Source organism: Anabrus simplex, chromosome 1 (assembly GCF_040414725.1).
Source record: "Anabrus simplex isolate iqAnaSimp1 chromosome 1, ASM4041472v1, whole genome shotgun sequence".
Lineage (NCBI taxonomy): Eukaryota > Metazoa > Arthropoda > Insecta > Orthoptera > Tettigoniidae > Anabrus > Anabrus simplex.
In genome coordinates, this window is record NC_090265.1 from 1,386,435,601 (window position 1) to 1,386,463,221 (window position 27,621).

Genomic DNA, 27,621 nt, shown 5'->3' on the forward strand with positions numbered 1-27,621 from the left:
CGTCCACCGGTATCTGCTGCAAGCGTCGCGGATTGTCATGATGTGGTAAATTCAGTGGTCCACAGGAAGGGCCGCTCCGTCATGTCATCAATCATATAAGGTCAGAGCTTTCCAATTCTGTTTCAAGCATGCCATTTAAATTTAGATAGGAACAGGGGGGCCGTCAGCCAACAGGTTAGTTTATGGTAGAAAAATTCTTGGTAATAAAGAGCTAGGCCTCAAGCTCGAACCCCGTACATTAGGGTAGGTAGTAGGTTGTATATTCCTTGTTGGTGTGATTGTATTTCATTTCGATAGTATTATATTAGTGTACGTGTAATCTTCATGGGTCAGGTCGAACTCCCTTGGTCATGTTAGGTAAGTCTGACAGGCAGGCACTGTTTATTGTGTAGCGTTTAGGCATATGTCTCGGCAGACGTAGGTTGTGTATTTGAGATCAGGATTTACCCCGTAACTCACCTAGCTTTACTGACAGGGTGGGCGAGTCCGTATGTTTGAGAGATGTGGGCATTATGCATGTAGCTGACTGTATGAATTGATATGAGAGAGCCCCAGCACAGATTGAGAGTGTATTAGACGCATATGAGGTGCCTTATTATGGCCATGTGATAATAGCTTACTGAATTGTGGCTTTGTGTTACCAAGGATGAGCCCATTGGAGGCGGAAATGAGATTTGTTGTATTACTTGTGGCATTGAGATGAGGGCGTGTAGCCCATGTGTATTTAAGAGAGCGCTTTTAGCAGCCAGATTATGTGAGGTACTTTGAAAAGCGAAGTTTCTTAGCACTGAGCTACAAGTCAGTCAGCTGAGCTCATAAATTGTGTGGACGGCCGCCTGTCGAGTGCACTGCTGGTGAGGGTTGTTGTGCCCGACGTCACAGTCTTGAAACTCGGTTATATTGCTGTCTGCAGCATGTCGAGTGTGTAGAGGGGAAAGGACGACCTTAATGTTTTGACGCAGGGAGAGATTTTAGTTCTGTTTGTTCTGCTTTATTTTAACGCTTGCCCGTTTGATGTTGACCCCTGGACAAGATGGTTGTGTTCCTTTTTGTATTGTTTTTTTTTATGAATATTCAACGCCTTGCTCTTCATTGGACCAGGGATCGATACCGGGTCAGGGCACTGTACATTATGTGTTTATATTTGTTTGCACCGGGGTTCGATGGTACGAGGCATAGTAAAATTTTATGATGTGGAGATTACTGTTAGATGTGTATTTCAGCAGATCCATTGACTCTTTATTTCATTACTTACACAATTGTACCATGCTTGTTACAGCAAAGCTGTTTCGTGAAGGCAGTGAACTGGTAGTCATCGGCTCAACATTATCTTTACCCCAGTCACATTTGAAAGCTCTTATATTTGTAAATAGTATTTTTTATGTAATAAATCCCTGATTGTAAAACTTTGAATGCAGCGATGTTTTCGGTTAGATATTTTTTGGTAGGATTCTTCTCTTACCCTGCATCATTTCGTATCCACCTAAGTTATCTTTTATGCCCTCATTTTCTACCCAGATACCCTGATTCATGTTCTACTGAGCTGCGGATTGTGGATACGCCTGTAAGGTAAGACATGTGCCGTATATACATCTTTTCTTGGATGCATTGGTAACTATAATGTTCTTGGTTCGAATTCGGCATTTGCTGACGTGGATCAAAAACATTATAGGGCACAGTATACAATGTAGAATACCATAGCGAAGCACGGGTACGTTTGCTAGTTAGTGAATATTGATGATGCCTTGCAATATTTCTAGAACCCTTTATAGTGGCTGTGGCTATGAAGTTTATGACAGTGCTTAGGATCCTGAATTTTCTGCAGGTTGTAACAAAAAAGGGTATCACACCCCGAGCCCACTCTAGCAAACCGATGACGTTAATATCTCCGAGGTGGTACTTACTTCGATATTATGGAAATCAAGCTAAAATTTTGCCTTAAAGACACGTTATCATATCAGACTATCGTTCATGTTAAAACTCCACAGTTCATGGGTGATTTGTCTCTTTTCCGGAAGGTCAGGCTGAATTTCTTAGATGTTAGTGCCTTGTAAGCCGAAGTTGGTGGGTTAGATTTTGGCTCAGCCTGGTGGTATAAAGGTGCTTGAATGCACCACCGTCGTGTCGGAAGATATACCGACAAGTACAAGAATTCCTGCGGGACAATATTCCGGCACCACACCGTCTGCAAAAACACCGCAAAAATAGTTAGTGGGGAGTAAAACATCATCATCATTATTATTATTATTATTATTATTATTATTATTATTATTATTATTATTATTATTATTCGTTTTCATTCATTCATACCGTATCGGCCAACTTTGGACCACGTCATTTCAAGTGGCTACTCCTGACTTTGATGTCTGGCCAATACTTCCGCAAGCGTTCTCGGTGTCGTTCTTTCCTCTTCTGTGTCCATGCCTTTCCTGTTTTTAATTTTGGCTTGTCTGAGAAACCCTGGAACGCTTGAAGTTTCTTCTTAAGTGGGACACTCTCCTGGATGCCACCACGTGTGATTCACATTTCCTCAAGGTCTCTATTGACCTCAATGAACCAAGTCCCTTTGGTTTTCTTCTGCTGAAAGAAGGTAATGATGCGGTTAGTCGGTCTTGCTTCGTGCATTCGTGTCACATGCCCATAAAAGGTATTCTTCTTTTCCGGATGGTATCGGTAATCTTCTCTACGTGGGTGAATAGTTCGTCGTTATGCCGTCTTCTGTATTCCCCAATATCTTTGACGGGACCTAAGATCTTTCTCAAAATCTTCCTTTCTTTGGCCACCAGTTTCTCTACCAGGCCTTTCAGGCCTTTTTTTTTGTTTGTTTGTTTGTTTGTTCACTGCAAGACATTCTGAAGCGTGTAAGACCTCTGGACGGATCACACTGCAGTAATGCCTGAGCTTTGTTTTGAAAGATATGGACCTTTCGTTTTAGACGCCCTTGGTTAAATGGTACGCCATTTCCATTTTTTTCATCTATAATGTAAAGGCTTCTTTCTCTGACAAGTTTGGTGTTATCAGTTCTCCCATATACATGAACTTGTCTACTCGCATAATTTTGTTTTGTCGCAGTGTGAGCTCTCTGGGTGCCAGCTTGATATTAATTAAACGTTTTGTTTTCTCAAAATAGATCTGGAGACCTGTCTTCGTTGCTTGTGTTTTAAGCTGAAAACCCTGTTTCATGGCTGTGTTTATGAAATCGGAAAAACCGGAAGCTCATCTGCAAAAGCTAGGCAATTAACTTCAAAAATTTGGCTTTTGCACCCTACCCTGACTCCGATTTGAACTCGTTATTATTATGATTACTGTTATTACTATTATTATTACCTGGAGGCCCTGGCTTCTAATTCCCTTGCATCCGGGGATTTTAATTCTGAAATTAGGACAAACTGGATGCATTCAGCCTTATGAGACCAACGGAGGAACTTTTGATACGAAAGGTAGTGAAGTCGGTTCAGAGTAGGCTACCAAGCAATACGGTTGAGGACGTCTTCATACATGTATAGACCAATTGACTGTTCAACTGACATCTTAGTGAATTGCATGGGCTATTGGTTTGTTTCTTTGTTGTTTCAGATTTTATTATGGGTTAGCTGTACTACCCGTCGCCGGATCCGTGGTGTAGGAGTAGCGTGCCTGCCTCTCTTCCGGAGGCCCCGGGTTCGATTCCCGCCCAGGTCAGGAATTTTTCTCTCGACCTGAGGGCTGGTTCGAGGTCCACTCAGCCTACGTGATTAGAATTGAGGAACTATCTGACGGTCAGATGGCGGCCCCGGTCTCAAAAGCCCAGAATAACGACCGAGAGGATGCGTCGTGCTGACCACACGGCCCCTCGTAATTTGCAGGCCTTCGGGCTGAGCAGCGGTCGCTAGGCAGGCCAAAGCCCTTTCAAGGGCGTAAGTGCCGTGGTTTTTTTTTTTTTGGTACTACCCATCACTTACAGGTCATAGAACAATTTATAACCAACAGTACGGTTAACAGAATTTCAGAAGTTATTCGGGCAGCCACAGGCCACCGCGTTTCCATTCAGTCTGAGGAACAGGTTGCATGAGGCACAACTTCATTCTCGACGCCTGTGGCGAGACCCAGCTCTCAAACCTGCACATCATGGGAAGCGGTACAGATGGACTTTTTTTTAATGCTATTTGTTCGGGGCGTCAACCTTTGAAGATCTTTTGCCCCTACTTGCACCATATGTGAGGAACCTGCGTGTATTATGTAAATGGCGGAAGTGTAAAGTGTTGAATGTGAGGAAAGGAACGTTAAGGATGACACAAACACCCAGTCCCCAGGCCATGGATATTAATCATTTACAATTAAAAACCGCTGACCCTGCCGGAAATCGAACCCAGGGCCGCCGGGTGATACAGATGGGCCTAATATTATACTGAATGGTCTCTCCAGAACTGGCATAAAGTCCTTTCTTCCGATGAGTCTCCTGAAGATCATCGGCAATGTGTTTGGGGCAATCTGCTCAGACTTCACGTCTCACACACTCTTTCTATGGCACATGCAGCAAAGTGGCGGTTCCATGATGTTCTGAGGAGGCATTATGTAAGGGCCAACGCACGCCACTCCTAGATATGCAGGGCAGTATCACGGCTGTAGCGAAATCATCCTCTGACCCATATTAATACCGCATCGACCCAGCATTTTGAAAGATAATTTGTCTTAATGGACGACAATGCGCGCATCCACCGTGCGGTTCTCGTTAATGATTTCCTTCGTGATCAGGATATTGCTCGACTAGTGCAGCCATGTGTCCAACCCCTAACAGACATGATTTAGATGAATTAAAGAAGGCTTTGCGTGATCTGCGCCGAATTAACATTGAGGAATGGGGCAATTTTGGACCAATATTACCTTGGTGAACTAGTGGCCAGTATGCAAAAACGAAATCAGGCGTGCATCAACGTAAGAAGACATGCTACTCGGTACTGAAAGCACTGGTATGTTCTGTATTCAGTAACTCAAATTGAGAAAGTAAAGCTGTATTGCTGTAGAGGCTCTCATTTGTTGTTTTGCTGGGCAATAAATGTGGTACCTCTGTACATCTCTCTTTTCGTTTGTAAAGAGTTGGGAACTCTTTAGTCCGAGGTGATGCAAAACTTTTTTAATGTGTGTACACAGCCTAGTGCACCAACCGGCCTTCACTGAACTTAAACAGCGAATTTCGAAACAAAATCCTGTAAAGCTAATCCCGTTTGCCGTAACGAACAAGCTGGCAGAAAACAGGAAGATGATCAGACAGACAGACAGATAGACATATAAAAAGTAAACTGAAACTACTTTGGACATGTATAGGTACATACGAAGGCAAGCATGAGGCAAGCATTTGAAGAGTACACACAACATATTAGTTCTATTGAAAATGAAATGGCGTATGGCTTTTAGTGCCGGGAGTGTCCGAGGGCAAGTTCGGATCGCCAGATGCAGGTCTTTTGATTTGACTCCCATAGGCGACCTGCGCCTCAAGATGAGGATAAAATGATGATGAAGACGACACATACACCCAGCCCCCGCGTCAGCGAAATTAACAAATTATGGTTAAAATTCCCAACCCTGCCGGGAATCGAAGCCGGGACCCCTGTGACCAAAGGCCAGCACGCTAACCATTTAGCCATGGAGCCGGACAGTTCTGTTGATGCACACGTATTTAAAAAATACTATGATAGCATGATTAGTGCCGTGGCTTAGGTTCTGGATTTCCACCGGACAGCTGAGGTTAACCTGAGGTGGAATTTTCGCCTAAAAATGACGAGGCCACAGGAGGACCATCCGACCTTAAACCTCAGTGGCAACCCAAATAAGCTAGGGTTGCTCCAGCAACCCCAGACATAACTGGGTAAGCTGAAGGAAGTTTTACGAAAATGTCAGACGGGGATTGAGTTTGGGGCAAGAAGAAAAAACGGAATCTTAGAATTGGAAATAAAATACCACTTTCCAGAAGGGAGCTTGGGTTCGAACCCCCATCCACCGAACGCAAAATTACAGCTGCACGGCACGTAACATGCAGCCAACTCGTTCGCACAAAATTTACTTCTTGTATCGTCTAAACTTACGGGAATGGTAAAGGTTTCAAATTGATGCTCTCTTAAACAATCAAAAATTTCACGAAATGGTAATACAATGCAAATAACCTTCATAGGTAGATTGCAGAAAGTATTTAGTTAATAAACAATTATTACAAACACCATCAATATGATTCCAACCTTCACGTATTACAAAAATTTCAGTGAGAGCTGAGCTAAATACGCGCAAAGTATGGAGCATAGAGATCCAACCTAGAGAAAAAATACAAAATAATCACTGTTCGAAGTATCTTGGTGTTGCAGCTGTAATTACAATACGCAACCAAACGTCTAGACGACATGAAATAATGGATTTAATTTACACTCGTTGCTTACAATCTCATTTGAGGATAGTTTTCGAGGCTTTATTGTCTTGAATATAGATTCAAGGCGCCACGCTCAGATAATTAGGTGCTCTGCGTCACTGTGCCGTTGAGGTATGGACGTGGCCTAAGCAAAGTGTTATGCATAGCAAACTGCGTTGAACAAGATCAAAGTTAATTTAAATTAACCTTTAATTAGGTCAATAACAACAAAACTTCACGGGCTCATAAACTGCATGAAACTAGCGAACTTCCATACTCGAACGTAATAATGCAGGTTAAATGTTAGTTAGCTTCATTCAAACTGAAAGCCTTAAGGAAAAGAGCTCAATTTTTGTTTCAACAAGAAGATTTTCACATAGAGCTGTAAGTAGAAAATGAAAATTGCATTAGACACCAAAGTTTAGTCATTAAGTGTGGATTCAACCCACTTCTTCCTGGAGGTCCGGGTCCATGTGTAATACACCTTCTCCGCTTCAAAATAATGGAAGCACAGAGAGGGATACACACATGCAGCCCACACAATGCTTCCAAAATTGATCAGAAATTGTTTTTCTACCTCAAAGTTTATGTTTCTTAAATGGAACAATGCCTCTTGACAGTAAGAATGTAACAGCAGATAAGACCATGACCGTTGTTAATTTTTTAGTGTTGTCTGCTCAGTTTGAAATATCACTACTAGAGTATGTGTACCTACAGTACCTCGGCCGAATGTGTAAAAGCATTGTGAGAAAGAGTCGATGCGTTCTGAATGTTGGACTGAAAATTTCTCTCCAACTTCCTTTCTATCCACGGGAAGAGATGGAATGAGAAACAAAGTGGCCTCACACTCGTAGAAGAGTTCATACGTTACACATTCCTTGCACTTGCCCTTTTAATGAGGAAGTTGACTACACGGTACGAGCCTTGTAGCTGTAAACTTACACCATACCGAGTGTACTATGATTTATTATCTAGAAGAAGACCTTGTCAACGCATCCCCACCAATTTCATCTTAAATATGCATGGAAGCCATGGCAAGAAGTTTCACCGGTTCATATTGCAAGGTGCAACTCACACCCAGTTCCGAGAAAAAGGAATTTGAGTGCACAAGAACCTCGTTTATCCGGCCCTCATTAATCCGAATCTCCGGTTTACCCGGATCGAAAGTAATACAAATTTATTTTTACTTGTACAATATTTCTTTTACGGGGTCGATTCTTCTTGGAGGTCTTTTCCGCCAAGGATAGTTAAAAGCAGGAATTGGAAGTAATTCGGCCACGGTCTATCAAAAGTACCGTCCCGGCACTCGCCTGGAATTGAGAATGCAAAACCGTGGAAAACTATTACCAGGACGGCCGAGGTGGGATTCGAACCCACGCTCTTATGAATGCAACCCACTACTAATTCACTGATGGTGAATTCAAAAATGAAACCGGCGCTCATCAGAAGAAATAATTACTCATGGGGAGGCAACAATGCAGCTGAACAAACTGATGGTCTATTTAGAATCCTAGACTGAAACCACACCGGCAGAACTGATGTTAGTAAAACGTCTTCGTGATCGTGCTGCGCGCAAACGTTATAAATATGTAAAACAGAAAAACTTTACACATTATTTTATTGCATAAAACAGAGTCGTACATGTAAGAAAAGTGTTCTTATATTTTTTGTGCAATTGAAACAAGTATTACTGTACAACTTTTTTTTTTGCTAGGGGCTTTACGTCGCACCGACACAGATAGGTCTTATGGCGACGATGGGATGGGAAAGGCCTAGGAGTTGGAAGGAAGCGGCCGTGGCCTTAATTAAGGTACAGCCCCAGCATTTGCCTGGTGTGAAAATGGGAAACCACGGAAAACCATCTTCAGGGCTGCCGATAGTGGGATTCGAACCTACTATCTCCCGGATGCAAGCTCACAGCCGCGCGCCTCTACGAGCACGGCCAACTCGCCCGGTACTGTACAACTTATGTTAATAAATTATATAACATGTACCGTACTGTATTTGGTTTTTGTTTCTTTCCAGATTATCCAAATTTTCGATAATCCGAATCGGTTCCGGTCCCACTTAATCCGTATTAACAAGGTTCTTGTGTATATTCAGAGTGCTTCACAAGACCAGCACGTGATACTGTTATCATCGCGACGAAAGCGCAGAGCTAGGAAGGAGTAAGCTCTCTACTTCACAAACTCATGATTGACAGATTGAATCTCACCTTCCTAATGTTTTCGTGGGTGTGTTTTTAACGTTCAGTTTGTACATTATTTGCATTTTAAACACACTAAAGATAAGTGCTCTAATAAAGTATGTTCAATTGTACACAGTCATTTGTTCCTCCGGGGGAAATCGGATATTATGTACTGAAAACATGAGTACAATAGTTAAAAGTTAATTTTTACAAGAACTACGTACTGTAGGTAGAGTACAGCGGATGATTACGAGTTTGGTATCACAACGGAATACCCAGCAAATGAGATATTTTTTTGTTTTTTGGTAGGGTAAAGGATTGTGACGAAGCACTCACAAAATCTTTTTCACACGCTTTCATCGATATATTTATTGTCTGTCATTTACTGTACGAAATGCATCGTTGTAAAAGTTATGTTGCGACCACGAAATAACGTGGGGCTGTGGAAAACAGCAATACCTCGAGAAGTGCAGCTCTTCTCGAGCACATCCCCAATGAGGTTAAGTTGCATGTACAGTAGAACAACGAAAAACTGAGGCACGAAAAAAATTTTAAGTCCCATATCGGGTATCGTTGTCCTCGGGTGAGGCGACAAAAAAAAAAAAAACGTGATGAAACTCGCTTATTGTTAAACGACACGTTCCTGACGAAATGCGGCTATCAGTACACAATGCAATTGTCCGTATATAACATAAAATAATCCAATGATATGGACGAGAAACTGACATAATAGTTAAATAAATACGTGAAGTGTGGGACAAGTGACGCTCGATGTGAAGCACGGCGTGTCAGTGTTAGTGTAGGAAAAAACGTCTAGGTTATCAAACCAGAGGATCCAGTATTCTAATATGGTATGGTCATTTTCATTTTTTACACGACTGTTACTCTATTGTGTAACTGCACCATACTAACAGATCATTTCCACTCCGAACGCTTGCAATGAGCGCGTAGTTTAATATCACTGGTCATTCGAAGGACTGTTTCTTTTATTTATTTATTTATTTAGTTATTTATTTATTTATTTATTTATTTATTTATGTATTTATTCATTCATTCATTCATTTTCTTTCTTTCTTTACTCATCTGAACTCCCGAGGCTGAGTAGACCCCGTTCCAGCCCTCATACCACTTTTCAAATTTCGTGGCAGAGCCGGGAATCGAACCCGGTCCCCGGGGGTGGCAGCTAATCATACTAACCACTACACCACAGAAGTAGACGGGACTCTTATCGAGGTGTAAATATGCTACGTGCCTTGCACAGCGGGGAATAACCTTACAATATTAATAATTCAGCTAGCTCCGCGGAAGCATACCCACCTGTCATGGTGTGAGCCAGGAATCGGGTCATATTCTGGGCAATACTTTCTTCTTTTTTTTTTTACTTTTAGTGTTGCGTTAATCAAATACGCGTGAATTTCTCTTTATTGTGAAATCTGGCACTGTGCTTTTAATTATGGTAGTACTGAAAAAGACTGTTTTAGACGTGACTTTAATACCTCGTCCAGTATCCATCGGCTTGAACAACTTGCCGGAGCCGATGTGGCATTGACTAAATAAGCTTTTTCAAGTATTTATCACGGTGAGCGATCCCCTCCCATGAGTCCAACATAACGCTAAGGGAAGGATGAGACCAGTGTTTCTTTATATGGTGAGTCCACTTTGCCCACACATGTTGAATGGGGTTCAAACCTGGAGTTCGAGAGACCCAGTTGAGCAATTCGATGGGGTCCTGATCAAAAAACCATCCCTGAACATGACCGCTCGTGTGGATCGGGGAAATGTCTTGTACGGGTTGCATTACCTCATCTGGACTGCTCTCTCTCACACTCGGAACCATAATATTCTGCAGAATGTCCAAATACTGGTACGATGTGAGACGGTCATCTTCTGTATGCGATGATGATGATGATTGTTCTTTAAAGGGGCCTAACATCGAGGTTATCGGCCCCTAATGGTACGAAATGAGACGAAATGGAATGACAAATTAAAAGTCTAAAATTCTCCACTGACCAGAATTCAAAACGTGAGAACGAAGAAAGAATGGATGGACATGAATTTAAAACAATCAGTGGATGCGGCCCGCAATGCTTTACATTCGCACAAACTGACGTAAAAGAATAGGATTACTGACCAAGGGACTGCTGCTATAGCATAACATTGAAACGATGATGCTTGCAGTCTAAAGGGGGTCCAAATTCCAAGTTATCGGCCCCTCATAACGGTACTGATCCCTAGGAATGTAGAACCATGGTATTTGTCAGGTTGCGGTAGTAATCAAAAGTAGCAGAGACTTGCGGTATTCCACACATTAATGTACTACTCAAAGGTTATGAAATTCGACATATAATACAGACCTATGTTTTTCTCACTTTGCGGCGCCATTTACAGGCAACGCAAACCTATGGTGTTCATCACATAAGAGTACTAACCACAGGGACCTTCCACTATCCCGTGGTGTTCCTCATATAGTGGGTACTAATCATAGGCAAGGCAGAACCATGGTAGCTATCATCCCATGGTCCTGCTCATATGGTGGTACTAATCACAGGTACTGCAAAAGCCGACCGCACGGTGCTCCTGTGTGCTACTAATCACAAACCTATTTGGTACCTAATCTAGTGGTACTACGCGCAAGTAAAAGCGACCCATGATGTTCTCCGCGTGGTGGTACTAATCACAAGTAGTTTCATGATTCCAAGACTATCATCCCTTGGTCGCCTCTTTTAGTCGCCTCTTACGATAGGCAGGGGATACCGTGGGTGTATTCTTCGTCGGCGTCCCCCACCCACAGGGGGTTGTGTGTTTGGTCCGCGAGAGGTATTTTATTTCCCTCAAGTCCGCCGGCAAGCCGGTTAGGACCCCCCTATCCGCCACCTGGGACGCGCCACGTGGGAGTATCACCTCTTCGTGATCACAGGTTCGTGGTCTTCTGTATGCGATGAAGCACTGCAGCCCCATCAAATATTATCCACCCCCAATGAAACACATACGCGGCCATTGCGTGAACACTGAGCTATGTACAGTATACTTTGTCGTATTTGATTCCCCGTGGCCTGTAAACATGAATCGGCCCGACCTCGGCTAAATTGAAAGGAGTCTCGTCAGAGAAGATCACATGATCTCAATTACAATGTAACGCAATCTCGGCAAAGGTGCACCGATCGATCATCTGTTCATCGGAGAGAGACTCTTTGGCGGCAGGTTTTCTGCAATGGAGTCCGGCTTCTCGTCATCGCTTACGCACTGTGTATGGACATGCCGGAAAACTGGCCTCTTGCATGAGGTCCACGAGTTCAAGAACGGATTCTCCATGAAGTTTGAACTAACCTGTTGCCTTCTTCCCTAGTACAAATCCACTTCAAACCAGTGCCCCAGTGCGAAACGCCATACCAAAACGCTGCCTCGCGAATGCGGTAAGTATAAGTATAGTACGCGAACCTGTTCCTGATACCAAGTTCCGATTCAGCACTAGAGATCTCAGGTACTATAGAGCGTTGGACGAGACTCGGCACTTGTTCTCTTGACACGTGTGAATAATGTTGCCATGTCAGACCCTGCTGTGTTCGTTCCTTGTCGTCATCACGGCGCATTCATCCGGGATAAAAAAAAATCGTGCAGACTGGGATTCGAACCTAGCTAGGCACAAATTTTTTAGCCTACAGCCGACCCACTGTGCTACACGGGAGGGTGTCATATATTTACAATTTCATAATTATTGTGTATGCAAGTGCATGTTACCAGGAGGGGGGGAGGGTAGAGTAAGAGCGACTGACACAATGCGTCAGAACTGAGGGCCGCGTTGCAAAACGCCTCCAGCTGACTGTACAAAGTCGAGCATAGCCAAAGTGGACTTTCTCTTATATTTCACGTCTTCAGAGATGTGACATTTTTTTATTGTTCATGTGCATCGTTTTAACCACGTACAGGGACGTAACGAATTTTATAAGGGCCCGCCTGCCAAAATAAAAATTCGGGGCCTCTCAAATAAATGTAAACCGTATGAATAATTAATATACACTTAATTACAGAAGGTAGAAGTTAAATGAATAAAGGGATTATTCATTATTGTAAGATAAACTACGGCTAAACTACTGAACTGCAAACGATTAAGCAATTTTTTTTTTTTTTTTTTGCTATTTGCTTTACGTCGCACCGGCACAGATAGGTCTTATGGCGACGATGGGATAGGAAAGGCCTAGGAGTTGGAAGGAAGCGGCCGTGGCCTTAATTAATGTACAGCCCCAGCATTTGCCTGGTATGAAAATGGGAAACCACGGAAAACCATCTTCAGGGTTGCCGACAGTGGGGTTCGAACCCATTATCCCCCGGATTAGACTTAACTTGGTTTCATTTTTTAAGTAACAAAAGACCGAGTGAGTTGTCCATGCGCTTAGGGGCACGCAGCTATGAGCTGGCATTTGGGAGATAATGTCGAACCCCGCTGTCAGCAGCCCTGAAGATGGTTTTCCGTTGTTTCCCATTTCCACACCAAGCAAAAGCTGGTGCTGTACCTTAATTAAGACCACGGCCTCTTCCTTCCCACTCCTAGCCCTTTCCTATCCCATCGTCGCTATAAGACCTATATGTGTCCGTCCGACGTAAAGCCAACTGTGAAAAGAAAAATAACTACAGAACTATACTCTGTAACCGATAGCGAAGTCTCCGTTATAATTAATTCGATTACAACACAGAAAAGTGTATGAACAGAACTAAATAAAGAACTGTTCAAATAAAGTTTGAAAAATATCAAACCGCACAACCGATAAGCCTATTATTAACTTTACGCAAATAGAGTTCGTCCAAAACGGGGTTGGAATTATATACTGTTGTCGAATAAGTGTGTGACAAAAGTTAAATGTTCAGCAAAATGTGTGCACAATATGATCTCAGTGGCAATACACATGAAGAAAGTATCATTTTGCAACTGAAACATGATATTTTGGTATCAATTTTTGTTGCAGTAAGTATTTTAAAATAATTTGGTGCAGGCTTTTTGTGGGAAGTGTGTCGCGGTGTTGCGAGAGATGTGCTGTGCTGTGATAAACTCGACACAATAAACTACAGCTAGACACAACCAAGTGGCAAATCCTCTACGTACATATTGTAAAAAACTAATGATACTTCGACTGATTCTTCGAAACCATTCCGGTAATTCTCGTGCAGAGTGACATTAGAATAGATCAGTGGCGGCTCGTGCTAAATTATGTTGGTAGTTCTGCTCTGTGACGCCCAGTCCATTGTAGTAAGTGCAATAGACAAATCTTAATTCGTATTACATACGGGAAGTGCCACCTGAGCTCGTGTGCATCCGTTCTCCAATCCTGCAGAAACCCTTTACTCCATGACCCTCCAGTTTCAAGTTCCCAAAAATCTAGAGAAAAAAATACAGGTAAACATACATCTCAATTTGTAAGACTCCGATTTCGACGGACATCGGCGATATAAATAACTGACTTGTACAAAAGCAACAATTAGGAAGCTTCAAAAAAGTATTTCTTCCACGTATCATAAAAATGTTGATCTAGTATCGACACATTCATTTGCAGAGTTTCCGAGACCTGCATACATCTTTGGGAGTAGGATCTTTTATTGGAGCCTCCGTGGCTCAGGCGGCAGCGCGCCGGCCTCGCACCGCTGGATACCGTGGTTCAAACCCCGGTCACTCCATCTGAGATTTGTGCTGGACAAAACGGAGGCGGGACAAGTTTTTATCCGTGTACTCCAATTCTCCCTGTCATCTTTCATTCCAGTAACACTCTCTACTATCGCTTCACTTCATCTGTCAGTCATTAATCATTGCCTGGAAAACAGGTTGAAAGGTTTCTTTTTTCATTTCTTAATGCAGGGGGAACATGATCTGAGATTACTAAGGTTCCCGTTTCCATTTTCATGACTATCAGAAGAATTCACTACCATTAAGGAGAAACATATTCATGATTACTTGGATGCCTTAGAACTCACTCATTCGCTTCGTACGAGAGTGTTTTCGGTCGTTGGATATAATTATCCTTAAGTCCTGGCCATTCACACAATAAATAGAGAAATATACTTACTCCCATCACAACTCTTCTGTAGTACATGAGAATGTTGATATGTAAGAATTTTAAACCATATCAATATCCACACAGTTTTAAAAGTTCTCTGTTTACACTGATAAGGTGATAAGTATAGCGGAGGGAGCTTTATGCCAAACTTGCTCTGCTTGCTGCATTGATTCTCTCGCAGATGGTGGCGCCGGTGCTAATTCTAGTGCATTATTTACTAACTGTATGGTCTCAGCAACACAGCTCCTCCAATACACGCGAATAGGCCAGTCGTGCTACAAGATGTGCAGTTCATACAAACCTCATGGGCGGCTCTAGGCCACCTGTCGAGAAAAAAAAAAAGCTGTAGATGAGTGTGCTCTCCCGTGGCTCTCCTAATGTTCTGTTGTTCACAGATCTAAATAAGGTTACCAGATCACCAGTATCTGAATGGATATCGATCTTTGGCTCGATAACAACACACGATATGAATGGTGGGATCACTCACTGCTGTATATTATATCTTTCATTCTGGTGGTTTTGCAGCTCTGCCGCGCCTGGGCTAGATATACCTTATTTTTTGCTAGGAGTCTGCCGGGCCCTTAAAGTAACGGGCCCGCCTGCATTGTACGCCCCTGACCACGTATCAGCCATTCAGCCAATGTTACCTCTAGTAAATGTTACAGTAAATCGAACTTAAACCTCCGAGGATGGCAGGTAATTCTACTGAGGCAGACTATATTGGAGTTAGACATAACAAAGTAGATTTTGTGTTTCTTTTCTTGACACTGCAACAGCCCAAAAGCTGCATTATCATGCCTATTAATACGGGCCATGGAAGCTTCAATCTACATATATTGGAGTTCATTATTTCTTGAATATTTCTGGCTCTATGAGGATAGAATCTACACCTTCAATGAACACAAATCTGTGCCTTCAATATAACCAAACACTGGACTAGTTAGGTTATTTCAAATCAATGTTAAGGCTAGCAAAGCTAAAATATTTAGCCACACGTCCGTTGAGCAATTCCTTCAGCTTAGCGCTTGTCGCGAAGATCAACACAGAATTGTGTGAGTACATATTTAGAGACTATAACAAATGGAGCGTCAGCTTACATATTTACCTTTGCAAGAAACACACGAATACGGTCCATCAAACATGGGTGGGCAGTGAGAAGTAGCCGGAGAGACTGAACAAATATTTGCCTAATGTGTTCATACAACGTTACGTGAGGAATGGCATTGAAGAGGATTATGAACTTGCATGTGTCGAGTAAAACATACGCTGAAACAGAGTATAATAGCAGATTCATTTTTTGTTTCTGCTACAAACTATTAGGATATTACACTCCATGCTGAAATTTAAGAGAAATTCGAGTGAGTCCTTCAGTGACAAAAACCAACCAAACAAACAGACATTAACACAAAGTACACAAGTGGCCACATCATTGCACTTAGCGTGATGACATTACGTTATGAAATTATAATCTTGTCTAGATCCTTCAAATTTGTGCCTCTTATTTCCTATTTATCCCGTATTAGGTATTAAAAAGTCGAAAACAAGCCCAGTTTAACTTTTGTCTCTCTCTCTCTCTGTTTGTTCGTTTTTTGTTTGTTTGTTCGTTCGTTCTTTTGTAACAATATAACGGGAGACAGTTAAACAGGCTTTCTCGAAACTAAGTTTAGGGAAGGATGGAGGCGTGCACTACATTACATATAGGCCTATTATTTAATTAGCATACAGTGGAATAGCAATCTTAAGTGACAAAAACAGCAAATGTCAAATGGTCAAATGTCTACGTTATTAGCTGCATCGAAAAACGAAACACAATAGAAGTTGTGAAAATGAAAATCCACAGCCTGTTTCCAGTCATTCAACCGGGTCAGGAAAGTTAATGAATGAAGTCCCCATCTAGCGGCGAGGATAGGAAATGTGCCGGCTGCCGAAGCCTGTCGCACTCCTCTAGGGCAATGATAAATGACTGACAGATGAAATGATAGTGGAGAGTGTTGCTGGAATGAAAGATGACAGGGAAAACCGGAGTACCCGGAGAAAAACCTGTCCTGCCTCCGCTTTGTCCAGCACATATCTCACATGGAGTGACCGGGATTTGAATCACGGTATCCAGTGGTGAGAGGCTGGCGCGTTGCCTCCTGAGCCACAGAGGCTTCTGGAAAAGTTGTATATGTAATTTGTGATCTTTTATGTTCGATGCGTTTTTACCATACGAGGAATAATAATGGAGATATTCGCGATAATATATTCTTCACAAACTTCCGAATATCTCCGAAAATATCAGTTCTTTAAAAAATGTACCTTGTAAAAGTTTACAATAATTTATATCTGATACATTTTTAATGTACAAGCTACACTAATGGAGATGTTAATAATGCATTATTATTATTATTATTATTATTATTATTATTATTATTATCATCTCGATTTTTGCTATCATAGGGTCATGCAAGATAACCCACTGCAATCATTTCCGTTTGTTTCCTGGTTCCTTTCTTGCTTTCTAACTGTTATTCATTATTTAACTGTGCTTTTTCATCATCTTTTTTATCTAGATGTTATTCTGTTCCTGTTCCTTTTTTTCATTCTCCTGGGAACCCTTGAAATTTTGCATCGATCTTCTAAAAGTAGTTCTGTCCAGTATTATGTATGTGCTGTTATTCCCAACTCGGTCATATTTCTCTTTAAACTTTGCATTCACCGATTGCCATTCTTACTCTCGTAAACATGATTAAAAATTGTTTTGTGAGTCTGGCATAATCCATTCTCATTATGTGACCAAATAACTTAACTCTTCTTCCCTTGACAGTTTCCAACATTCTTTCAGTTCCTTTATTTTTATAGCTGTATTCATTCTTCCTGTGTCTGAATTCCTCATTTTCAGTCTTTAATGGTCCCCACATGTTTTTGGTTTAATTAGCGTGTTGCAGCGGCTGATTTTAGTTGCGGTGGAAAGACTCTTCTTATTATAGGTATCCTTGGTCAGTAAATAAGCTTGTTCCAATCTCCTTGCACTTGATTTAATTACTTCTTTGTCTAGAACATTAACTTGAATTACTTCCCCCAAATAGGCCTACAGTACTTAAACTTTCTCCTTGTTGATTTTTCCATAACACTGCAGGTGAATTTCCAGCGTGGGTCATAAATTTGGTCTTCTCATAAAGTACCTGAAGTCCAAATTTCTCTGCAATTTCTTTCAAAAGATTTACCTGGATAACTGCTGTTTGTATATTCTCAAAAAGGATTGCAATATCGTCAGCGAAGGCCAAACAATTTATACCAACCCCTTTCAATTTAGTCCCTCGATTCTTCTTTCTTTGAGGTATTATTCGATACTCTCATTACCGTTTTCAAGACACAGTCAAAATACTCGGGGACAATGCATCCCCCTGTCTGGCAGCAGTGTTAATTGTAAATTTCCCTGAGATCTTTCCCATGAATTACACTTTCGATTTTATGTCTATGAGAACATCTCTGATTATACTGATTGACTTTGAATCTATTCCGAATTCCTCCAAAATTATAAAAGAACAGTCAAACATTTACCGCTAATACAAGCCTCTTTGACATATCCCTACGAACATACTGTTTTCTTCCAACTTACTTTCAACCATCCTCCCTTCCAAAATTCCTTTACTGTACTGGAAATGTTTGACATAACTGATTTTAGAGATTTAGGGATCCTTGCAAGAACTGGCTAGTTGACATAAAAATGTGCGCACATCTTTAAAATGTTCTCACCCGGAAGGACGTGGGTTCGAATTCCCTTCAGGAAGTCGTAACATTTAAGAAACAAGATTTCCACTTCCGGAGGTGCACACGGCCTGGAGGTTCACTCAGCCTACACAAAAAATGAGTACTAGGTTAATTCCTGGGGGCAAAGGCTGTCAGGCGTAGAGTCAACCACTCTACCCCATCAAGAGCCGAGGTTACGGATAGTGAAAGCCCTTACCTTCCACCCCTCCAAGGGCCTTCATAGCTTGTACGGAGATGACTTGAATTTGTTTTAAAATGTTCGACATACGAAGAACTTCAACAATACCATGCGTTCTTTCCTTTTTGAGCGCGCTTTCGATGGGGCTGCAGTCGCTTTTCATGAGGCATGTATGAAGAGTCCCCAGAAAAGTACTTGTCATGTAACAAGCATGATACTTGCCTGGCGAAAGTCACGCCTCCAATAAAATATTAGTACGAACAACTGATAAGAGTATAAGAGGCATGTATTCAACCAGCGAGAGCACACCAAGCTGTCCATTGTTTGGGTGGTTCGTTTTCAGGCAGAACATGTTCGCATGTTCGGAGTAATTGACACGTGAAGATAAACATACAGGGTGGACTGGTTCTGGACAATTCAAGTTGACCGTGCGGTTAGGGTCGCGCAACTATGAGCTTGCATTCGGGAGAAGATGTTTTCAAATCCCACTGTCGGCAGCCCTAAAGATGGTTTTCCTTGGTTTCCCAATTTCACACCAGGCAAATGCTGGGGCTTTACCTTAATTAAGGCCACGGCCACTTCCGTCCCACTCCTAGCCCTTCCCTCTTCCATTGTCACCATAAGACCTATCCGTGTCGGTGCGACGTAAAGCAAATTGTAAATTTAAAAAAATATTTAAAAAACGAAAGAGAATCTATTGAGTGTCAGACAGGTTTCCTCATCTACTATGCTGAAACATGTGGCAACTTAACTGAAGCACCTTAAATAATAATAATAATAATAATAATAATAATAATAATAATAATAATAATAATAATAATAATAATAATAATAATAATAATAATAATAATAATAATAATAATAATAATAATTCCTGGGGGCAAAGGCGGTCAGGCGTAGAGTCAACCACTCTACCCCATCAAGAGCCGAGGTTATGGATAGTGAAAGCCCTTACCTTCCACCCCTCCAAGGGCCATCATAGCCCTAGCGATGAGTGCGCCTAGTCCGGCCAGCTGAACTCAATATGCCGGGTAGACTTGTGGAACACGAAATTGAATTAAACCCAGGTCACGGCTTGAGGTACCGTGATCAGGCGTATGAATTGACGCCAATTAGGCTGCCTGCGTGTCAATTTCGACGTTCCATTTTACTTTACCAGTTGACAGATGAACTAGAATCTCTATTGAGCCACTATTGCTAAACTTTAATTTATTTTGTTGGGTAGTTTTTTTTTGCTAGGTGCTTTACGTCGCGCCAACACAGATAGGTCTTATGGCGACGATGGAACAGGAAAGGCCTAGGAATCGGAAGGAAGAGGCCGTGGCCTTAATTAAGATACAGCCCCAGCATTTGCCTGGTGTGAAAATGGGAAACCACGGAAAACCATCCTCAGGGCTGCCGACAGTGGGGTTCGAACCCACTATCTCCCGGATGCGAGCTCACAGCTGTGCGCTTCTAACCGCACGGCCAACTCGAACGGTTTTTTGTTGAGTAAACGCCGTGTTAGAGAATTTTTACATGTCAACATTGTACAGCGTGGAATGCCAAAAGGACTTTCCTTCGCCCTTAGAAATCCAACAACCTCTGCCAGGTTTGTACCTGTGATCTTAGGACCTAGTTATCAGGTCCACGGACTTAAACCTACGACTAGCCAATACTATCTTCTCTCTACAAAATTTAACTTACGATTCTTCGCACATAAACAACGCACTGTACGCAATTGATACAGATGTCGGTGAAGAAGTGAAAACTGAAATCCGGGTCGTAATCCGAGAAGCCCTAGCGATGAGTGCGCCTAGTCCGGCCAGCTGAACTCAATATGCCGGGTAGACTTGTGGAACACGAAATTGAATTAAACCCAGGTCACACAAACACCGAGAGAGAACAAACAAAAGTGGTTCAGCAGAAATGCAATCTCGTGGACACAGTGAAATGAAAAATCTAGCCCAGAGGTGTTTCTAACACGTCGTGATACATCGCAGTCTCGCTGGATATTGTTTACACAGAACAAATATGAAGGAAATGCAAGCTGAATATACCCCATGATCGATCAGGTACATATTTAAAATATATATTTTAGAAATCTCTAAGACTGACTTTGGAAATAGGAGACTGAACAAAGTCTAATTAGAATTAATTATGCGGTTAGGGGCGCGCAGCTGTGAGCTTGCATCCGGGAGACAGTGGGTTCGAACCTCACGGCCGCTTCCCTCCTACTCCTAGCTCTTTCCTATCCCATCGTCGCCGTAAGACCTCTCTGTGTCGGTGCGATGTAAAACAAATTCTAAAAAAGAAATTAATTAAAGATCGATCATGCAGATTCTCTTCTTCTTCTTCTTCTTCTTCTTCTTCTTCTTCTTATTATTATTATTATTATTATTATTATTATTACAGTGCAACTGTTAAATGTCTCATACTTCGTTTACTTGTAAGAAAAGCCTGGGTTTAGATGGATTTTCAGGATTGATTCCAAGCTCATACAGTCAAGACACACGCAAGAATGTTCTTAGATGAAGGGAATTGACTACAGTGCGATCTTTACTAGGTCTATAACTTAGAAGATGGTGACTTAGAGAGAAATGACTTGTAATTACATCATAGGGACATGACGGTAATCAGTCTAATATAGCCTACTTAATGGTTGTTCGATTTGTCTGTTACTTATTGTCAGTATACAAAACACTCATAAATGTTAGCGATGAAGTTTTAGCCCCCAAGGAAAACTCTTCGACACATTGGGCTGATGTTTTTCAGCAGAACCGTAGCTCGTTATTTTCCCCTCCTCTTCCAGCCAACAATACAGGGTCTACCCACATTGACTGTCTCCGAAGCGACCGCTGCTATACGTCAGTTTTGCCTAGGGCCGTGATCTGAGCGAGTCTGAGCTCATTCTGTCAGATTATACCTCTCCCCTTCCAATGCTGTACTAGTTTGGTCAGTGAATGAGCCTGTTTCTAGAACGAACAGAGGGCTAGTTTGGTCAGTGAATGAGCCTGTTGCTAGAACGAACAGAGAGATATAAACAAACGAGTCTAGACAGACTCAAACCAGACTCATTGCTGCTCAATCAATTTTGAACAACGTGCTGTGAAGGGCAGAAGTACGCGAGCGCCCACTGAAATATTGCTGAAACTTAACCTAACATTTCTCACAATATCTATTATAACATGAAAGATAGAAATGCACCAATTTTACCATGTCAAGTCAAAGCCCTTCTGATTCTAATGGATTGCAGTTTATAGTATTTAGACTTCTAGTTTCTTGTAAGGAATTTTTTTAACATGATAAATTTTTCAAGGTCTTATTGAAACATGTCATGTTGGTACACATTGCTTCTAAACTATTCTACCTACAGATATGAAATTTTGCACACTCATGTATGACTGTACTGCGATACTAAAACTCTAGAATTTTTAATGTTGCTTCTAAATTGTGTTTTTATAAACCTTTTTTTGTTGCTCAAAGTTACAATATTTTAAAATTAAATTTTAATTTATAACAGAAGACATAAATATATTTCAAATGCCAAAATTCTAGAGTTTCGAGACTTTCATACATCTATGAATGTGTGGTGATAATTTGGAAGCAGTGGTACCAATACTTCAGTAGTAATTTGTACCAACATGACGACATGTTTCAATAAGACCTTGAAAACTTTCTCATATTCAAAACAATCTTTACAAGAAACTAGAAGTCTAAATACTATAAATTGCAATCCATTAGAATTAGAAGGATTTTGACTTGGCATGGTAAAATTGGTGCATTTCTATCTTTCATGTTATAATAGATATTGTGAGAAATGTTATGGTAAGTTTCAGCATTATTTCAGTGGGCACTCACGTACTTCTGCCCTGAAACGCGAAACTCAGTAACAGGCACGACCAGACCACTCAGCTGTTCAGTCACTCAGTAAGTGATCGAACTGCGAGCTGTTGCCTTGTTTCTGCTTCATTACGAGTGTTGTATGCAGTGATGGCGTAAAGAAATGCAAATGGCTTATTGGAAAATGGAATCCGGGACGGGATACACAATGTAGTAAAAGAGACAGGCATATGTAATGTGTGGGAGAAATTTTCAACTGTAACAAAGACGCTCAAGTCCATATTACATGTATACAACGTGATTTGTGCGAAGTAGTGCTTCCATTTTAAGAAGGGTCTCGTTCAATACACTTCAAGCGGCATAAATGCAAAGACGATATAAGTGCTGAAGGTCATATTAGATAAATTCAGTCTAAAGGTTTTTGATATTTTGTTTTTCAAAACAGTCCGAAAATAATAAGATACCTTTATCTTTTCAAGTTTATCAGTATATGTCAATATTGAACTTAGAGTGATCATATTATTAAGTTATATCCTTTAAGGAATGATCATGATTTGTACAGTCACTTGCGACGGCAACCAATATATAAACGAACAACAGGTAGTTGTAAGAGACAAGATCCTTTACACATTAGCCGTCACTCGGTTTGCTGTGGCAGCACAAATGATGATGATGGTTGTTTAAAGGGGCCTAACATTTAGGTCATCGGTCCCTACAGCATAAATAAAGAAGGCTGTACAATAAAGATACGCCAAGAACTAGTGCATATGGCAACAGTATGTCCATGAATGAGAGGTACTTGATCTTCTGAGTTTCCGAGCTGCCCAGTCTGCTCAGACAGCATAGACAGTTCAGCGGACTCGAGTTTGGTTCTTCTAAATACTCATTGACTAGAGTGCTAGATCAGGAAGCTCTGAAGAAGTCTAGACTTCGAAATATTGAGCGAGCCCCATCTGTTATAAATGAATTTCTGTGAGTCTACAGGCCTACGTATTTTTACACACCTCACACCTCTAGGTTACCCTAAAGCATAAAAGTTATAATGTGATTTTTATTCGTACCTTGGAGAAAGAAATAGACAGTGGGAACATGAAACACTGAGATGACACAATATTCTAAATTCTAAACCTAACTGAGTTTTGGAAGCCCTCAAGATTACAAATCTTCACAATTTCAAGACGGATGCCATAGTTGGCCAATGGCTTTGTATTTAGGACCCTTAGAACCATCATCATCACCACTGCTATCATCAACATCATAATCGCCATCATCATTATCGTTATCATCATCACGACACAACTGTAAATACATCAGGGTGGATGACCTAGATGTTAGGCTCCACTAAACAGTGATCATCAGAATCATGATCACACTGTCAATTATATTTGGTATAAAAATGTCTGTTATTGCGTACAGAGCTGTAAAATGCGTCCTGAAACGAAAGATTACTACGTGACATATCTACATAACATAGTAAAAACTCAAGAAGGGTGAGGGTTCATAACTCACCTGGCGACCGCCTCGCTGTACACGAAGCCTGCCGTGGCGCGTCGCACAACCTCGAAACACAGGTCGGAGCCGTCCATACTGAAAAGAAAGAAGTGATCTTAAATGAAACAAGCAATCAACTCATTATTTAATAATAATAATAATAATAATAATAATAATAATAATAATAATGATAATAAATGGCTCAGACGGTAAAGCGCTGGCTTCCTGAAACCAGATGCGGGTTCGATCCCAGCTCAGTCCGATCGTATGTGAAGGTGATCGAATAAATCAACCTGGTGTCGATAGATGTACGGACATTTTTGACAACGGGACAAAACGTTTGGCACTGCAGCGTCCCCGAAAACAGTAAAAGCATTTAGTGGGACGAAAAAGAAATATCATTAGGTTTAAACTGAATATAGTTGGGACGGGCAACCGATCCTCAGCCGTCAGCAAAGAAAACGGCATACATTGGATACCCTGACCCCTCGCTTGCCCAGAAGGGGTTGATTTATGAGGTGATAGGTTTTAAAACGGAAGTACTCATTCCCCAGCGGGAATTCTCACGGCTCTGTTTCCAATGCACCTCTTGTTACAATAGACGTCAGTCTCGTTTTTCAGCTCAGACATTTCGCACGTGCTTTGTTCGCTGTTTGAAATTCTTGTAATATTTGGGTCATTAATCAATATTGGAGAAGTGTATAACTTCTCACTTATCTTCATGCAATGATGTGGAGGCCGTAAAATATGACAAGCATGCCCTTGACAGTGCTCACTTGCCTTTTAAGCTATACGCGCCCCTTGTGTTAAGAGGAAAGAAACCGGCTGACAACCCTCATTATCACTAGGGCGGATCAAGTTTTGCGATCGGAAGCTGCCGCCTGGCGATACGTTCGCCGTCCCAACTTTACCTGCCATTAACATTTAGAAACACTGGAAGCAAGAGAACATTATAGTAGCAGATCTATCTTATCAGATCTATCTTATCTGTTGATTAATATAGCCTACTTGCTAGTGCTTTACGGGGCTGAATTTGAAAACTGTTTATAACTGCCTGCCTTCTCCTTTAGATAAGAAAGAAAACAAAAAAGCATCACTTCCTTAATGTTGGAATTACACGTACCGAACCGATCAAACAGGATTTGGATTATACCAAGGTGGACTGTTTCAAAAAGCCGTCTATATCTTTATTATCCACTGACCAGGCTTACTAACTGTAGTTAAGCCCGTCTTTATGAGAGTAGTCAAGACTAGATTCAACTCTGCTGATATGCAGAGTTTACCGTTCCTACCGTCCTCTGGCATTGCCTTTTTACTTTCATTGATCTGTCTGATTCATCTTTGGCTTTGAAATGCTTTTACAATTTGCTTTACGTCACACCGACACAGATGGGTCTTATGGCGATAGGTGAGGAAAGGCCTAGGAATTGTAAGGAAGTGGCCGAGGCCTTAATTAAGGTACAGCCCCGGCATTTGCCTGGTGTGAAAATGGGAAACCACGGAAAACCATCTTCAGGACTGCCGACAGTGGGGTTCGAACCCACTATCTCGCGATTACTGGATACTGGCCGCACTTAAGCGACTGCAGCTATCGAGCTCGGTGTGTCCATGGTTCGTTGCCAACGATGGGGAACACAGGAAATACCATCGGCTGCACGAGATTCGGCAATGTGCTCTATCTACCTCACACCGCAATGCTCGTGCGATGCTTCTTTGTAGACACTGCATTTTCCACGTAATAGCCAATAATAATGTTATATGCATTACGTCCCACTAACCACTTCTCCGGTTTTCGGAGACGTCGAGGTACCGAAATTTAGTCCCGCAGGAGTTCTTTTACGTGCCAGTAAATCTAACAACACGAGGCTGACGTATTTGAGCACCTTCAAATACCACCGGACTGAGCCAGGATCGAACCTGCCAAGTTGGGGTCAGAAAGGCAGCGCCTCAACTGTCTGAACCACTCAGCCCGGCCGTAATAGCTACTTCACTTCGGGAATAAGGTCGAAGTTTTTTGTTACTTCCATTACGCACCCCTGTCATCGGACAACTGACATGACATGACACGAGGCCAACCAAGTGTCATATTTTGACTGACATAGGGAGAGTGATTACGGTCGGAATGATGCACCCATATCTCGTCTGCCGATAACATTATGAAGTTCATGTAACGCGCTTTGAAATGAATGTATTACGTGTTTGGCGTGGTACATGTTCGGGAAATAAGAAAACCGTTATCATGACTTTGCATCAACCCTCGTATTTTGGTTGAACTGAATAACGCTACATCAGTCATCTGGGAGTGAACTGTGAAGCCTATCAGATAACAACTCCGTGGGAAATGTCGGAGTTTGTTCGGGGGCCAATGCGATGACGAACCGAGAGCTGTAGACAAAGGATAGACATTTTTATATTGGATTTAAAGAAAGGCAACAAGGTGTGTCATACTTCCATAAAATAACCCTGTTTGAATACCTTAAGACCATACTTGAAAGTCAGCTAAGAAAGCGGGAATTCCCGGATCAAAGTTGATATATTCTCTTATATTCCCCACGTATAAACAACCTACTCTCGAAATTTTGCCCTGTATTTGTTTTTCAGCCTATAGAATGCATCTTCCGGGCTTGTAAGCGGTGCCCATTTGGGTTCCAACGTTTCAACGGAACGGCTCCCAGCATTAAAAGGTCAGTAGTGAACTGAAGCTGTGTCTGTGTCCTCTCAATATCATTTAAGACAATGGAAACCGAATTCCAATGCTAAACGATTCTGGAAGCCGATATTACAGTGGCGAAGTCCTACTAAGTCCGAACTTAAATACACCGAGACTTCAAACATTCTATATGTACTGTACACGGGGCTGTTATCAGTCGAATTTAAAAGCATCAGCTCGATATTATACTTACATACGTTAACCCTTTACTGCATACTGTACCCTCAGGCAACATACAACTTTTCACCTGTATAAATGGATACAGATTGTGGACAGAGGTAGTTTTACGGCACATCTTCAACTGTACAGTCATTTAAAGATATATACCAGTGACGCCTTATTTCTTTGTTTTGTTTTTGTTCTTTACACATAACATAAGACAAAACAGGCCTACAACCAAAGAAGGTACTCCTTCCACCCCGTCAGCATCCACGCGTACCAACCACCGTTTATTTTACGTGGGCCCTCCCCATCACATCACCACAGGCTTCAGGAGTACCTCTGGCTCAACCTCAAAGACATTACCGACCTATGGTCGTGCAAGCTCTATACTGAACGTAAGTTGAACATTGAAGCTTGAAATTTTCTTCACCAAATGAAAACGAAAAATAATATGCAGTATAGGGTTAAGTGTATCTAGAGTGGATTTGGTAGGTGTAGATGTGACTTGCATCTGTCTATATTACGAGAAAGGTATAAACAGAACGTATGATGTCTGCAGTAAATTTAGAAGTATATGTTCCTGATTACCAGAGTGTCAAATGAATTCGAAGATACATAAAATACGTCTGAACGTTCCATTAGTTTATATAATAATTTCGTGTAGGCCTAGCTATTATAACCTGGTGTGGTCCTTTTACTACAGCTCATCCGACGAGAATGAATAGACTCTGCTGTGGGGAAGTGAACTGGGTGTTAGTGTAGAATGTTACTTTCAGGGACCTCATGGATGGAACAAACCATACGCCGTTGAAATCCCGTGAATTGGCCAGGAGTCGAACCCGGAGCGCCATGATTAGAAGACAAATACGCTGATCATTCAGCCATAAAGTTAGACAC

The 27,621-nt window shown here is 41.7% G+C and overlaps 1 protein-coding gene across 1 annotated transcript in view; it reads right to left on the reverse strand.

Annotated features, from left to right (window-relative positions):
* Positions 1–27,621, reverse strand: part of LOC136859346 (peripheral plasma membrane protein CASK) — an 842,635-nt gene that overhangs the window by 360,617 nt on the left and 454,397 nt on the right. The window contains exon 4 of the mRNA XM_067138692.2: positions 23,871–23,948. Within this exon, the coding sequence (XP_066994793.2) occupies positions 23,871–23,948 (78 nt within the window). The remainder of the gene's footprint in view (positions 1–23,870; positions 23,949–27,621) is intronic.